This window comes from Phyllostomus hastatus, unplaced genomic scaffold (genome assembly GCF_019186645.2).
Source record: "Phyllostomus hastatus isolate PE091 unplaced genomic scaffold, TTU_PhHast_1.1 phas_contig_477, whole genome shotgun sequence".
Taxonomy (NCBI): Eukaryota; Metazoa; Chordata; class Mammalia; order Chiroptera; family Phyllostomidae; genus Phyllostomus; species Phyllostomus hastatus.
In genome coordinates this window covers 707,846-722,476 of record NW_025333889.1, presented here as the reverse complement: position 1 = coordinate 722,476, position 14,631 = coordinate 707,846, and the positions used below count along the sequence as shown (strand labels likewise).

Here is a 14,631-nt window from a genome sequence, read left to right as displayed (position 1 = left end):
CTAGCCCCGTCCTCGGCCAGGTTTGGGGGCCAGGAAAACGGGCAGAGCTGGGCCTGGGGCTTGGCTCCAGAGCCCCGCCCCCCGCCTCCCCAGTGCTGTGAGACGGGGTGGGGGGGCCCGGGCACCCGTGGGGGTCAGCACCAGAGAAGGACCGTGGGCTGCAGGGCCAGCTACGGGCACATGGCGGCCGCCTCCTGGGCCCCGTGCGCAGCAGGACTCGGCGGCCCCTCTGAGCTCAGGGGCACAGCTGCCGTGCCGTCCGCCCCCGAAGGACCCGCCTGCCTCCTGCGGATGCCCAGGGCCCCCCTCCCTGGCCCCGGGGCGCTGCTCCTCCCTGATCTGTGGCTGGGACTGGGGCGCACACGCTCCCTCTCCCCCCTGCCCTGTGGGGCTCCCAGCACAGAGGAGGCGGCTGGATTTCCACAGAGTCGGGCCCAGGACGCCACTTCGCACGGCCACCGCCGCCCTGGGGAGGGCGTGGGGGCGGCGGGCTGCTGTGGGCTGCGCAGCTCCGACCCCGCGGGGACAGCCAGGGGAGGCGTGGGTGGTCGGCTCCGAGTGAGGCGACTCCCTGGAGGCGGTGGCCACCTGCCAGCCTCAAGGCGCGGACGGGTCTGGGCAGCAGCCAGGCCTGCACGCAGGCCGGGGTGGACCCAGAGAGCACTGCCCGGAGCCAGGCCGGTTCTGATCGGGGGCTGGGCTTCGTGCAGAACGCGAGCGGCCGGCGATGCTGGCGCAGAGGCCGAGGTGCCGCTGGGTGGGGCCCTGTCATGCTGCCCTGTCCCTAGCACTCTGTGCCGTCCGTCTGGCCCACGCTCTGTAGGTCTTCCGGGCCGTTTGCCGTGAGAAGCCTCTCCCTGTCCGTGCCGGAGTCCAGCCGGCCGCGGGTGGTCCGCGGACGAGGCAGCCCACGTCGGGGGGCCCCACTGTCCGCCCTCAGGCTCTCGGCAGAGTCCCTCCCGAGCGCACGAGGGCCGCCTCCTGCGGGACGGCCCCCGCGTGGGGCTCAGGGGAACTGCGGGCGTTCACAGTGAGGTTCAGCCTGGGCCCTCGAGCTTGGCTGGGACGGGGCCCGGAGCCCAGGGCTCCGGCTGTAGGAGAACGGTTGTGCAGAAACTCACGGGGCGGGGTGGGGGGCGGTGAGCCGGCCGGGCTGCGTGGGCTCAGAGCACGGGGCCCACGGGCAGAAGGCCGGCCCTGGGGGCTCAGGAAGGAGGGCAGGAAGGGGGTGCGTGCCCAGGGCAGGAAGTGGGGGACAGGGCGGGGGCGGGGGGGGGGGGATGCACCCTCGCTGGGCCGGGCCCGTCATCTCAGGGTTTTTCCCCGGAGGCCGCGGGGGAGGCCTCGGTGGAGGACGAGACCAGACGTCATCGCCCCGGGGGTGACCTCCCAGGGCCGTGGTCCCCGCCGAGGGCTCGACGCGCCGGGGTCCTGAGTCACCACAGCTGGTCCCACCGTCAGCCCGGCCGCCGCTCCACCTGGCGCCCGGGGCTGACACTCGGCTGGACTGCGGTGTCACCGCTGGTCTGGCCGAGGCCCCGTCTCTGTGGTCAGAGCCTCGCTGTCCTGTGAGGGTTTGCGGGGGCCCCCCTGCTCCTGCTCTCCGGGGGCCGGGCCGCAGTCCTAGCGGCTGGGAAGGGCAGGGAAGGGCAGGGAAGGTCGCCCCGGGGGTGGGGGCTGAGCCAGAAGAAGCTGTTTTCCCAGCGTTGCCCACTGCTGGGAGCCTGGGCCTTTCCGCTGTGGTGCCCTCCGTACCTGGCCCCTGGCCCCCGCTCTGCTCCAGCCTGTGTCGAGGGCCCCTCCTGCCCAGGGACCCCACCTCAGGGCAGCCCCGCCTCCTTGGGAGGGCGCCTTGGGGTGCAGAGCCCACAGCGGAAACCCCTGCCTACTTCCCCAAAGCGCCTGTCAGCATGAAAGCGCAGCGAGTCTGACCACACGCGGAGGGGGGTGCCGGCCTCCCCAGCTCCTGCAGAATCTAGGCTAGACGGCACCCAGTCCCCAGGGAGCAAGGGGGTGCTCCAGCCCCTGTTCCCCGGGACAGGGCTGACCGGGAAGAGACACCCCCGCACCCACCTCGTGCAGGAGGAGCGCCCTGCCTGGCCCTCGGAGCTTTGCCACCTCAGTGCCCGCCGCCCCCCCCGCAGCACCAGCTCCAGGCCTGTGCAGACGCCCCTCACGGTGCCCAGGCACCTGCGAGGCACAGGAGGAAGTGCTCCTGCTCCTCGCCCTGCCCTTCTCCCGGCCCCCCCAGGGGGTGTCCCCTGAGCAGAGGGGCTGAGTCCCCGGCCGCCCTCGGGCCCCTTCCTCCTGCAGGTGACCTGGCCGTGTTCTCCCTGCCACCCTCCGCCAGCCAGCCCCTCGGGCTCCAGCCCCAGCTGTGTCCTCGCTCAGGCCCACGTCCCCCGGGGCTGCTGCGTGGGGGAGGCCAGGGCAAGGCCATCTCCTGCTTGGCCGGAATATGCCCCACCCGCATGGGGGGCTCAGAGCCCTTTTGAGAGGGGGGTTTGCACACAGGGACTTCCGGAGCGTTCTCCGGACAGCCCACCAGAAAGGGGGTGAATGAAGCAGCAAGGGCAGACAGGCTGCTGCTGTGGCCCTGGGCGCCGTGAGCTGGGTGGCCTGAGCTGACCACGTGGGGCCAGCCGTTGGGTGCATGGCCAAGGAGAGCCGCTTGCTGAAGGCAGGTCCTGTGCCATGGCCCTGGCTGGCCATGTGCCCTTCTCTCTCTAAGGGGGTCCCTGGGCAGCACCCCACAGCGTCCCCTACACCTTCCCATCTTGGCAGAGCGGGCTCCCGGACCCCCGGGAGGCAGCCAAGGGTCTCCGGCTCTCCCGGGTGTGGCTGGCTTGCTGCCGGCCCTGAACCGCGGGGCTTCCTGCGCGGGGTTCCCCGGCAGGTGTCAACCACAGATGTCATGGAGCAGGGCCGCCGCCCACCAAGGCGGTCCTGGGTGCGAGGCGGGGACGCCCGCGCTCCATCCGGCCCTGAGCTCCCGGCTGCTGCAGCGAGTGGCCAAGAAGGGCGGGTGATAGGTGTCACTCACCGCAGGCAGGGGTGGCTGGAGCATGCGTGAACGCAGGTGCCACGGGATGGGCGGCCCCGCCCGCTGGAGGAGACTGTGGAGGTGGTGACCGGCCGAGTGGCCTGGCTGAGCACAGAGGGGCCCCAGCGCGCGCCCTCCAGGCCCTGGCTGACCCCGGTCGGTGAGTCCACCCTGGGCCGACCCTGTGCCCCTGGAAGGCCCCCGCCCCGCCTGCCGGCCCCCAGAGAGGCTCCCAGGAGCAGGGGGTGGGGCTGGCCCCCGGGCGCCCTCCCTAGTCCCGGGCCGGGGCCAGGCCTGAGTGTGGCCACTGCTCCCGAGCCCCAAGCCGGCGCTGGTCGGGGTGGAGGCCCTGAGCTCTGGAGGAGAGGGCATGGGCCAGCTCTGCCTCCCACAGGACCAGCCCCCAGGGCTCAGGGGGCAGGGTGACCTTGCAGAGGCCCCGGCCAGCAGAGGTCCCAGCCTGAGTGGAAGCCTCTGGTCAAGAGGCCTGGAGAGCAGCCCCCACAGAGGCCCCTGCCCGCCAGGACGCCGCTGGGCTGGGCGGGGTGGGGCAGGTGGCTGGTCCTCAGTGTGGGGGGGCCTCGGTGGAGACCCTGGGTCAGAGGAGGGGGCACCCTGGTCCAGGTTTGTGGGAGCCCCGGGCCTGGCACAGGGATGGGGGAGAGGGGGAGAAAGCTGGGGAGTGGGCCCGGGAGCGGGCAGGACGGAGAGTGGCTGCAGCGTCTCCCTCCCCGCCCCCAGGAGCGGCTCCCGAGCCGGCCGGCCGGCGCCCCACCGCCCCGGCCCGGCCCTCAGGCTGCCAGGCATGGCACCCACGGCCGACGCCCCGGACGGCAGCAGCGCGAACAGCTGCAGCACGGACAGGGGCGCCTGGTCGCAGGCGGCCACCAGCGCCTCCATCTGCCTCATCCTGGCGCTGGGCCTGCTGCTGAACGCCCTGGCGCTCTGGGTGTTCTGCTGCCGCCTGCGCCGCTGGACGGAGGCCCGTGTCTACATGGTCAACCTGGCCGCGGCCGACTGCCTGCTGCTGCTGAGCCTGCCGGGGGTCCTGCACACGCTGGGCCAGCCGCCGGGGGCCCGGGAGGGCGCCCTGTGCAGGGTCCTGCAGGGCTTCTACTACGTCAACACCTACATGAGCATGTGGCTGCTCGCCGCCATTGCTGCCGACCGCTACGCCGCCCTGCGGTTCCCGCTGCGGGCCCGGGCCTGGCGCAGCCCCCGGCAGGCCGCCCTCGCCTGCGCGGCCCTCTGGGTGCTGGTGGTCGGGGCCGTGGCGCTGCCCGTGGCCTGGCTGGGCCCCGGGGAGAGCTTCTGCTTTGGGAGGGGCCGCACGCGGGGCCCCAGGGCCCTGGTCCTCTCCCTGCTGCTCTTCGTCCTCCCGCTGGGCGTCCTGAGCTTCTGCTCCGGCCAGGTGCTCCGGCACCTCCTCCGCGAGTGGGCGCGGGCGCAGCCCCAGGCCGCCGCCCCCATCCTCAAGGCCCTCTGCGTGGTGACCGCCAACCTGGCCACCTTCCTGCTCTGCTTCGTCCCGCTGCACGTGGCCTTGCTGGCCAAGCTTGTGACCCAGTGGACGGGCGCGGCCTGCCCCACCGTCCAGCGGGTGGCGGCCTTCGTGCAGGTGGCCTCCCGCATCGCCAACGCCAACTGCTGCCTGGACGCCGTGTGCTACTACTTCGTGGCCGCGGAGTTCCAGGAGGAGGTGGGGGCTGTGCTCGCCAGGCCCTGGCCTTTTGCGGGGAGGGTGGCGGGTGCTGCTGCGTGTGGCCCCCCTGACCTGGGCGCCCAGGAGAGGGCCGTGGGAGGGGTTCCCCCGGAGCTGCCCTCTCCCCACGGCCACCGCGTCTGCGAGAAGCAGCCGCCCCCGGCGCAGCGGGACGAGGCCCCGCCTCCGGCCGTGGGTCCTGGGCCGGCTTCCCCTCCACGGGCGGGGCCCGACCCCAATGTTGAGGGGCTGTGACCACGTGGGTCGTTCTCCTCCACGGTCGGCCTCTCCTTTGTCCCCCCTCAAGCTCGACAGCACAGAGTGACCCCTGTTTACTCCGGGGGACCCCCCAGCGCCGGACGTCCTGGGGAGGGTGTCACCGAAAAACGAGCCCCCGCCTCGCCCGTCACCCGCGTCCCGACCCGACACCGACGCTCAGGGCCTCCGACGCCTGCTCAGCCCCGGGCCGGCGGGGCGCCCCCTCCCCCCAGGCTGGGCCCCGTTTAAGGAGACACGGCCACCAAACGAGTTTAAAGAAATTCTTTTTTTTTTTCTCATCAAGGAAAAAAAGACTTGTGTATTTTTTTAGAGGTGGAGAAGGGAGGGAGGAATGGAGGGAGAGAAGCATCCATGTGCGGCTGCCTCTCGCGCGCCCCCTGCTGGGGGCCTGGCCCACAACCCAGGCCTGTGCCCTGACTGGGGATGGAACTGGCGACCTTTCAGTCTGCAGGCCGGTGCTCCATCCACTGAGCCACACCAGCCAGGGCAAGAAACTCTTTACAAAAAGGTTTAGCCTGGATTCTTGAAGAGCATAAAGAGGGCTCCTTCCTCACCTTCGCCGGCCCAGCTCCAGCCAGGTGCCCAGCGACCCCCACGCACAACCCCTCGTCCCCCCGCCTCCCCCGCCGGCCTGGCGCTCCCGCGTCTCAGGTGAAGGGCCGTGAGGGCTGAGTGAGAGGAAGCCCTGGGGACCCCGCCTGTCCCCACGACATCACGGATCTAAGGGTGCACCTGCCCCCGCCCCCCGGGCCGGAATCAAACTACGGGACCAGCGTGAACACCTCCTCCGAGAAGCCCGAGGGGCTTGTGGGGGGCGCCTGGAGACCCCAGCCTGGGCCATGGCGGCAGAAGTGGGTGCTCTGGGGACCTCGGGTGACCAGGTGGCAGGAGGGAGGGCCAGCCCAGGCCCCACCCCCTTCCTCCCACTGCCCGCCTCTCCCTTTTCCCTGCTGCCCTGCCCCACCTGGGCCCGTGACCCCACCGCAGTACTCCTGCAGGGCAGTCGGGGCCCCTCAGCCTGTCCAGCTGCACGAGAGGCTGTTTGTTTGGGCAAAGTGGGGGCAGACAGGTCTCGGTCAGGGCGGTGCCCCCGGCCAGACCGCTTTCCCGCAGGGCCACCAGCCTCCACCTGGGCAAAGCCCAGGAGCCCGGGCACGCAGGCCGGCCCGCGGGGCCTGGTGGTCAGAGCCGCTGTGCAGGTGCGGGTCCCTGTGGCCGCCGGGCCCGCCGACGAGGGCAGCCGCGCATCCCCACCCCTCGCGAGCACTGCGCAGGGCCAGGCCGCGGGCCGCGCAGAGCGGCCGTGGGGGGCCGAGGCCGACGAGGCCCCACGGAGGCCAAGAAGGGCAGCCGTCCTGTCTCTGACCTGGGTGCGGAGTCCCTGGGGGCCCCGGGCGTGGCCACAGCCCCCGCCCCCGCTCTCCTCGTGCGGCTGCCCTGGCTCCCCCCACACACACAGAAGCTGGCGTGACGGCGCTCCCCCCCTCCCCCCCGGTCCCGGGAGAGGATGCTCCTCACCCCGGGGAAGAGGCGGGAGCCCTGAGCTGCCACCCTGGCCTGTCTGACCCGGCGCCGGGAGGTGGGGAAGCAGCCCGGCTCCGGGGGGGTGGCTGTGCCCGGGGGCCCCACAGCCGCAAGCCCAGGGCTGGCTCCAGGAAGACAGGCGGGGCCGCGGGCCCAGGGAGAGCCGGACCCCTGGGAGCAGCGTGGGCTCCGTCCGCCGGGCCTCAGTGCCCCGCCCGCTCCCTCCCCCGGCAGCGGCCCCTGCAGGCACCTTCCGGGCCCATCAGTTCCTTGGGGAATCCGGTGCCAGAGGCCCGGTCCTCCCAGCCTGGGGGCGGTGTTGGGGGCGACACTGAGTGACTGAGGGTCAGAACAGGCCCGTGGGGCGAGGGGCCCTCTGCCCACTGGTGCCCCAGGCCCCGGCGCCCTGGCGGGGCAGGTCGCTGTCCTCGGTGCTGGGCGTCTTGCTCGAGGCTGGGCAGACCGGCCAGCGGGGCGGAGCCTGGGGCGGGGGCGGGGCCAGGCCCCGAGGCCCCACCTGCTCCATGCCCCTGGGCTGCAGGCCCCACCGTGGGCCCCCTCCTTTCCTTGGTGGGTGGGTGTGGGAGGGTCAGACGTCACGCACCCCCTCCACTGGTGCGCTCAGGGGGGCTGGGGTCCCCGGTCCCACCCTTTCCTCTCCCCAGAGAGGAATTTCGGTCCTGAAAAAGGGGGTGTGCCCAGCCTCGCGGCAAAGAGCCGGGGAGATACCCCACACAGCTGCCCTCCCCACGCAGCTGCTGCCAGCCCAGCTGTGATTGAACCGCTAGGTAGTTTACAAAGGGAAAGTGAATTTCCCACATCGGCTTCAGAAAAGTAGCCGGCTCGATAGAGACCCAGCAGAAGTGCAGGCAGGCAGGGCAGGGGTGGGTCCCTGAGGGGGGCCAGCCGGCGGCACCCGCAGCTGCCCTCCGGGGCAAGGGGGCCGCCAGTCCCGGGAGAGCAAGGGTCTGGCGTGACCTTCCGCCCTGACTGCCAGCGCTGGGACCGTCTCAGGCCTCTCCTGTGGCTGCCGCAGCGCACGGCCAGGTCACAAACGGGCGTTTCCTTCTTCCAGAGCCGGGGCTGGGGGTCGGGCACTGGAGCCACGGGGGAAGGGCGCAGCACGGCCAGACTCGGGGGGCTGCCTCCTGGGTGGCAGCTGCCCTCCAGCTGCCCCCTCCACGGCCCCTCCACAGGGGCACCGCTCCCGCTGGTGGGGGCTCAGGCTCCACAGTGGCCACCCGCTGAGCCTGCCTGCCGTGGCCTCGCGGGGCCGGCCGAGCGACCCCAGTGGTCCAGGGTTAGTCCTGGAGCCGGGCTCTGAGTGCGAATCAGACGACCTGCTTCCCGTCCAGCGCCAGACTCAGGGCCGAGGGGCAGGCATGGGGGCTGGGGGTGTGGCAGCGGCCAGGGGGCCGGTCCCCCGGAGCCGCCGACACGCTCCCATGGTGTGTCACGAAGTGAAGGGTGGCTCGTGCCAATGGCGTTTCCGCCTGGTGCAGCCCGCGTTGAGCGGCCGACGTGTCAGGCTCACAAGTGGAGTTAGTGCGGCTCTCGTCTGCCCGGGAGCCCCTCTCCTGCGGCCCGGAGAGCCGGCGGCCCCCAAACACCGCCGTCCGGCCCTGTCCGGGGCGGGGAAGGGGCCACCCCCGAGCCCCCTCCAGGCGAGCTCCGTGGTCACAGGCTTTGCCCGAGAATTTCAGTCTCGGCGCTTTCCCCGCAGGGCGCTGTGGGGCCGCGGAGTGGAGGGAAGGCTGAGAGAAAACGAGAACCTTCGCAGCAGAGAGAAGCGTCTCGCGGTGGCAGCCCCGCCGGATGGCAGGGCACTCGGGGCGGCTCCCTGACGCAGGAGCCCCTGTGCCGTGACCCCCAGACCATTCCTGGGTCCCTCTGGGAGCGGGAGGTGGGTGGGGGGGGGCCCAGGGCTAAAGGGGCGGCGGTGAGGGCTGGGTGGGAGCGGGGCTGTGGGCTGGGGTCGGCGTGAGTGCCGCTGCTGCACCCCTGGCGCCCGAGTGGGTTGTTGTGGGGACATTGTGGGGGGCTGCTCCCCGCCCAACGCTGTGGACGGGAGGTGTGCCCACCGCCCTTGGGCAGCACAGAGGGGATGGGCTGAGCGGGGCCGACGGTGGTGAGCCCACGGAGGTGGTGAGCTGGGAAGCACGGAGCCTCCGCCGGGCTCCGGGGACGCCCGGGGGACCCGCCTGCAGGCGGCACGTCAGCCCCGGCACCGGGCCCTGCGGCTCAGGTGGACGCCCTCAGGGCAAACGCTGGTGAGTGCCACCCGGCAGGGAGCCCGACCGGGTGGGGGGCACCACACCCGAAAATGCCCGTGGGAGACCGCTGGCTGGCCAGCTCCGGGCGCCACAGGACCCGAGCGACCCCGAAACCTGACACAGCCCCTGCGTCCTCCGAGACGCCAGGGGTGCGCCCGGGCGGCCAGGCCCCCGGTGTCCGGGCGAAGGTGGAGAACGTGCGGGCTCGCCCAGGAGCAGGCCCCCGGGGGCGGGGCGGGGCAGGCGCCTCTGCCCCCAGCAAGACTGCCGGTCCCTTCGGCGAGCTTTGATTTCGAGGAGCATCTCCGTGGGACGGGACCCCCACGGGGTCCGTCCGTCCAGGGTGCGGTGGAGGCGGGGACGGCGTCGGGATTCTCGGGAAGACACCACTTTCGGACGTGAGTTTCAGTACATCTGCAGCGGATGGTCCTCGCGGGGAAATAAACGCTTTTTAAGGTTCAACACCTTTCACCAACCAGCTCTGCGTAAGTCTAGGTTTAACTTGAGGCGCAAACCCACACAGTGTCGACCTAACCTTCCCTCGGACGCTCCTCGCACCCCGTGGGTGGGCGTCGCCCGTGGGGGGAGCACCCGGCCTGTCTGCGCGCTGTGTCGCCGTGTCTTTGGTCACGTGGGAAGTCAACTTTTTGGCCGTCTTCCACGTCAGCCGTGGTTTGTCGTAGCGTTACACAAAGAGGGGGTCCTTCCCCGTCCCGTGCAGTGCCCCCCCGGGTGCCGAGTTTTCCAGCCCGGGTGGCATTCTCCCGGCAGTGCCGGAGTCTCCCAGGACAGAGACGCCAGCCCTCCCACACCTCTGACGGCGGCTGCGACGCCACAGGCCCGGTTTCTCTGCTGATTCACCGGCCAAGCTCACGGCCCGAGCGCCTGGGGTTCCTGCCCTGGACGCAGCTGAGCGGAGAGCGAGGGGACTTGGCGAGGGGACAGACAGGCCAGCTGTCCTCCCGCCTGGGGCCCTGGGCCGCCCGGTGGGGAGACCCCCTTCCTCCCAGGGCCACAGCCTCTGCTGTGTGTGCCGCCGCCCCACCCCCGCCGTTCCACGCGCAGCCTCCCTGGGGCAGGGGCAGCAGGGGGAGCTGGTTGCCGCCCCCCCAGAGGCACCCCGTGCGCTCCGGCCTCTCTCTGGGGCCTCTGCCCGACCCCGTCAGGCCCTAACACAGGGCGTCCCCTGCCCCCCCGCTCCCAGCGGCCACCCAGGACGGGGGAGGCTGGGGCCCAGGCAGAGTGGCTCTCTGCTCTGCCAGGCTGTCGGGGTGGGGGGGCCCTGGAAGTGGGTGGGGGTCTCTTTCCCTCCTCCATCACCTCCTGGAAGCCCAGGTGGGTGACCAGGACCTGCCCTTCTCGGCTGGAAGAGAGGGTGGGGCCTGGGGCTGGGGGTTCCCAGGACCCCGAGCTGAGGGGCCTTTGTCCCCTGGCCTGCAGGGAGGAGGTGGCTGTGGTTCCTCTGGCCTGGGGGGAAGCTGGGGTCCTCCCGGAGGGCCCTGGGGTGGGCAGGGTTCTGCCCGGCTCTGAGGGCATGCCGTCGGCCACCCTGAGGCTCAGGGTGCTGGCAGGTGGGGGCCTGTGTCTGGCCCACTCCCCTGCTGCCTTGGGCCCCAGCCACCACCCATGATGTCCCCCGCAGGGTCCAGGGTGTTGGGGCCGTTCTGCCCCCCTGGCCCGGGCTGGGCTGCCGGGTGCCCGGGGCAGCCAGGGGCCCGCTGGGGAGAGCTCTGCCTCGGGTCCTGCCCTGGCTCTGACTCCCAGGAGAGGCCGGGTGAACGGTGCGGGAAGACGAAAGTGAGGAAGACCAGCCTCCACCCTGAGCTGCCCCGTCGGGCAGCTGTGAGGACGGTTTATTGACCGGCGGTCTCCGGGGAGGAAGTCGGGGCGGGGGTGCCCCTCTGCCCAGGAGGCCCCCGGGTCCAGCCGGCGGCCTGGCCCTCGGTGGAGCAGACTCGGAGCCCGTCCACTCAGCCGGAGCCCAGCGCCGGCCTCCCCAGCCCCCGCCGCCCAGGCTCCCGGCCTCTGCCCGCCTCGGCGGGCGTCCGGGCGTCTTCGGGCCCCGTGGCGGGCTTCCCTCTGGGGGTCCGATACTTGTTCCTCTGCCGGCACAGCAGGTTCCTCTGGAGAAGGCGGGGAAGGTGGCCGCGGTGGAGCAGGACTGCCAGCGCCATCCCTGCAGGAGACCGGGCGTCAGACCGCCGGCCCCGGGGCTCATTGCGACTGAAGACCCCCCGGGCACACACACAGCGGGCTGTCCCTGGGATGGGGAGCCTGCACACCTGGCCCAGGGGAGCCTGCACACCTGGCCCAGGGGAGCCTGCACACCTGAGTGGGGGAAGCCTGCACACCTGGCCCAGGGGAGCCTGCACACCTGGCTTAGGGGAACCTGCACACCTGGCCCAGGGGAGCCTGCACACCTGGCTTAGGGGAGCCTGCACACCTGGGTGGGGGAACCTGCACACCTGGCCCAGGGGAGCCTGCACACCTGGGTGGGGAACCTGCACACCTGGCCCAGGGGAGCCCGCACACCTGGCCCAGAGGAGCCTGCACACCTGGCCCAGAGGAGCCTGCACACCTGGGTGGGGAAGCCTGTGCACCTGGGTGGGGGAGCCTGCACACCTGGGTGGGGAACCTGCACACCTGGCCCAGAGGAGCCTGCACACCTGGGTGGGGGAAGCCTGCACACCTGGGTGGGGACCCTTTCCTGGACCCTGCTCTTCCCAGCCATGCCCTCCCTCCAGGGTGCCCACCCCTTGGAGATGGGGATAAGCCACCAGGAGCTCCCATGGACCACGAGCTGGGGACCTGGGCCTCGCATTCTCTGCACCGGAGTCCAGAGCCACTGGGGAGCCTGTCCGGCCGCTTTCTACCCAGGCCTGCCTCCCGAGGGCGGCAGAGGCCGGGAGCGGGGTGCGCGGGTTGGGAGGGCTGGCGGGCTGGCTGCGAGGACCCCCGCAGGGGACACAGGGAGCCCTGCAGCAGGCAGCGTCCCCTCCTGCCCGCCCAGCACCCTCAGAAGGTCTGCCTCTCCCCACACAGCCCCCCCCCCACCCCGGGCCCAGACCCTCTGGGACGAAGTCCAGACTCAGACGGGCCACTCGCAGCCCCTCCCCCAGGGTGGGAAGGGAGGGGTCGCCAGCCCCACTGAGGAGCAGCCGCAGGGCCTGGATCCATCGCAGGGCGGAGCCCTCAGGCCCGGTGAGTGGCAGGGTCCTGGGAGCACTGCCCGGCCCCCACCCCTCCCCTCGCCCCGGAAGCAGCCCCCGGATGGGCCCCACCCACCAGCTGTCTGTCCCCCCCACCCTGCCCGGACCATGCGCTCCTGCGGACTGCGGTGTCCCCCGTGGGTCCTCACCTGTCAGAGGGCCCAGCCAGTACACCTGGGCATACTCCAGCAAGGTGTGCCCCTCGCAGTGGAAGGTGACCGAGGCAGCCAGGGCGGGGTTGAAGAAGGCGGACGTGAGGGGCCCCGCTGTGGGGGAAGCGCAGACCAGCCTGGGTGAGGCCCTGCCCGGGGCTCAGCCCCTCCTCCACCCCCTGCGGAGGGGGCGGGTCGGGGCAGGGAGGCCCCTTGGCCAAGGCAGAGGCTGCGAGGTCGGGGAGCAGCTGGGCCAGTCTCCCCAGGGACGTCCAGTGCCCATGCTGACCTCCCGTCCCTGGGGGGGCTCACCTCCCCTACCCCTTTTCCAACACCTCCCGCCTCGAGGGCAGTGGCCTTTGACAGGCAGACAGAGACAGAGACAGAGACAGGGAGACAGAGACGGCCAGGCCACACCGGGCTCGCGCAGCCAGTGCTGGAGGGCGAAGAGAGGTCCAGACCAGCGGCCGGAGCCCCAGGCCTGCAGACTCCCCCAGGGAGCAGGGCCCCCGCCCCCCCGCCAGCAGGTCTGGGCCTTGGGCAGGGCAGGCGTCTGCGCAGACTCGGAGCCCAGAGCCCCCTGGCAGGCGCGGGCCAGGCTTGGGCGGGGGCGCCGGCTCTGCGGGAGGCGCCCTGGGTGTCGCCCCCGGGCAGGGGTCCAGGCGGCCTGGTCACAGAGCCCCCGACCCCTCCCCCAATCCTCCCCCCCCACCCCGCTTCAGGCTCTCGGCTCAGCTGAGCCTCGGTTTCCCCGCCAGTGCACGGGCCCTAGTGACGGCGCACGGTGTGTGCCTGCCCCGGGAGGGGCCGGCGACACAGATGGTGAGCCCTGGGTGCTGGCTCTGCCCTCACTGGATGCCCCACGTGGAGACGGGCGTGCTGGGCCTCTGCCCCTTCCTGCCGAGTCCCCCCTGCCTGGAGCCCGGCCGACCACAGGCTGACCGACCTGAGGTCCACGGTCCGGCTGCCCCCCACGCCCAGCACAGGAGGCGCCCGGCCGTCTTCCCAGGAGGCCCTGCTGTCCTACCCGACCCGGACAGTGGGGCCCAGCCCGGCTCTGACCCCACCCGGGGGCAGCTGGCCTGTGGGGCCCGTGGTCACTGGCTCTCTGCTTCCCCTCGAAGGTGGGGACGGTGCTGCTGCCCCGTGGGGCAGCCCTCGCTCGTGGGGGACCCCAGGACGGGCGGCCTCGCTGGAGAACCAAGCGCAGAACCGGGTGCTGGCTGAGGCCCAGGGCAGCCCCCATGGGGCCGGAGGGACCCCGTGAGAACGTGGTCTGGAGGCCCGCCCGGGAGGGGTGCGTGACCCCAGAGAGGGGTTGGGGTTCCGCGGCCGCCTCAGAGCGGGGTCAGGGTTCGTGCAGACGGGGGAGGGGAAGACGGGCGAGGAAGACACGTCAGCACCTGGTGGCCTCGGAGGGGGCGACTGAGCTCGCGGGCCCTCGCAGACACAGCCGGGGCCGGGCCCTGAGGAATCGGCACTGCCCCCTGCCCCCCAGCCGGGGTGTGGACCTTCTGGGATGAGAGTGAAGACGTCGGACTGCGGAGAGGCCCAGCGGCAAGGACGGCCCTGACGGGGCCTTGGTGCCCCCCACACCCCCGCCCGCTGTGTCCAGCCCAGCTGGTCATCACCCGCCCCGGCATCCCGGGACGTGGCCACCCCCTTGGCCCGCAGCCCCGGGGCGGAGGTCCGGGGCCCCTGGTGGGGACCCCGGGGCGCACCTGTGTAGGCCATGACGGTGACCAGCAGGGCCACGGCCGGCACCCTGCAGAGGGGCGGGCTGTTGCGCAGGCGGAGGAGGCTCAGGTGGAAGAAGAAGGCGCAGGCGCCCTCCGCCAGCGCGCCGAGGGGCACGGTCGTGCGCAGGGCCGAGCTGCAGTGCGCGTCCATGAGGTTCTGCAGGACGTGCAGGTCGCTGAGCTCCCAGGCCCAGTACCGCCGGGTCAGGACGCGGGCCGCCTGCACGCCCAGCGCCTGGGCCGCCAGCTTCAGCAGCGTGCTGGGCAGCGCGGCCTCGGCCAGGAGCAGCTCCTGCAGGGCCACCGCCGGGTTGGCCGACGCCCCGTCGAAGGTGGCGCCGTGTGCCAGGAAGAGCAGGAACAGCAGGGTCAGCAGCAGGTCGGGCCCGAAGCCCCCGGCCCAGGGGCCCAGCTCCGCCAGCACCCGCAACTCCAGGCAGCAGGCCCCCAGCTGGGCCGCGCCAGCCGCCTCCCGGGCAAAGCTGGCGTAGACGCCCGCGGGCAGCAGGGCCTTGGACGCCCGCCGGGCCGCCTGGCAGAGGGCGACGGTGGCCACGAAGAAGGAGAGGGACACGTTCAGACCGGCCATCGGCCCAGGGGCTCCGCTGGGAGCCGGGCTGAGCGGGGCACCTGAGCTGACGTGTCAGGGGCCAGCCCACCCCAGGCGCAAGGTGGGGGAGCTGTGGCCACGTCCGCCTGGTCTGGAGCCC

General features: G+C 72.5%; 2 protein-coding genes across 3 annotated transcripts; one reads left to right on the top strand and one right to left on the bottom strand.

Annotated features, from left to right (window-relative positions):
• Nucleotides 1-2,935: 2,935 nt before the first annotated feature.
• LOC123823169 (G-protein coupled receptor 35-like) lies at nucleotides 2,936-5,267 on the top strand. Its single transcript, XM_045845580.1, has 2 exons — nucleotides 2,936-3,203; nucleotides 3,785-5,267. The coding sequence occupies exon 2, from the start codon at nucleotides 3,849-3,851 to the stop codon at nucleotides 4,998-5,000; it is 1,152 nt and encodes a 383-aa protein (XP_045701536.1). The 5' UTR covers nucleotides 2,936-3,203; nucleotides 3,785-3,848; the 3' UTR covers nucleotides 5,001-5,267.
• A 5,367-nt stretch (nucleotides 5,268-10,634) lies between these two features.
• On the bottom strand, nucleotides 10,635-14,631 carry LOC123823172 (aquaporin-12-like). 2 transcript variants are annotated; one of them, XM_045845596.1, is made up of 4 exons: nucleotides 13,904-14,631; nucleotides 13,586-13,696; nucleotides 12,180-12,296; nucleotides 10,635-10,997 (listed from the first exon to the last, which is right to left on the bottom strand). In XM_045845596.1, the coding sequence occupies exons 1-4, from the start codon at nucleotides 14,508-14,510 to the stop codon at nucleotides 10,792-10,794; spliced, it is 1,041 nt and encodes a 346-aa protein (XP_045701552.1). In that variant the 5' UTR covers nucleotides 14,511-14,631; the 3' UTR covers nucleotides 10,635-10,791. The 2 variants fall into 2 exon arrangements, with proteins under 2 accessions (XP_045701552.1, XP_045701553.1); XM_045845597.1 differs by lacking the exon at nucleotides 13,586-13,696 and having other exon boundaries at nucleotides 13,904-14,627.

What these genes read in the sequence shown, in the direction of transcription:
- LOC123823169 (XM_045845580.1), top strand. Translation starts at nt 3,849, where the DNA reads ATGGCACCCACGGCCGACGCCCCGGACGGCAGCAGCGCGAACAGCTGC.
- LOC123823172 (XM_045845596.1), bottom strand. Translation starts at nt 14,510, where the DNA reads ATGGCCGGTCTGAACGTGTCCCTCTCCTTCTTCGTGGCCACCGTCGCC. An exon ending in CACCGTCATGGCCTACACAG is followed by an intron (nt 13,697 to 13,903) that starts GTGCGCCCCGGG and finishes CTCTCATCCCAG; the next exon opens with AAGGTCCACACCCCGGCTGG. An exon ending in GCCCCCTCCGAGGCCACCAG is followed by an intron (nt 12,297 to 13,585) that starts GTGCTGACGTGT and finishes CTTCCCCCACAG; the next exon opens with CGGGGCCCCTCACGTCCGCC.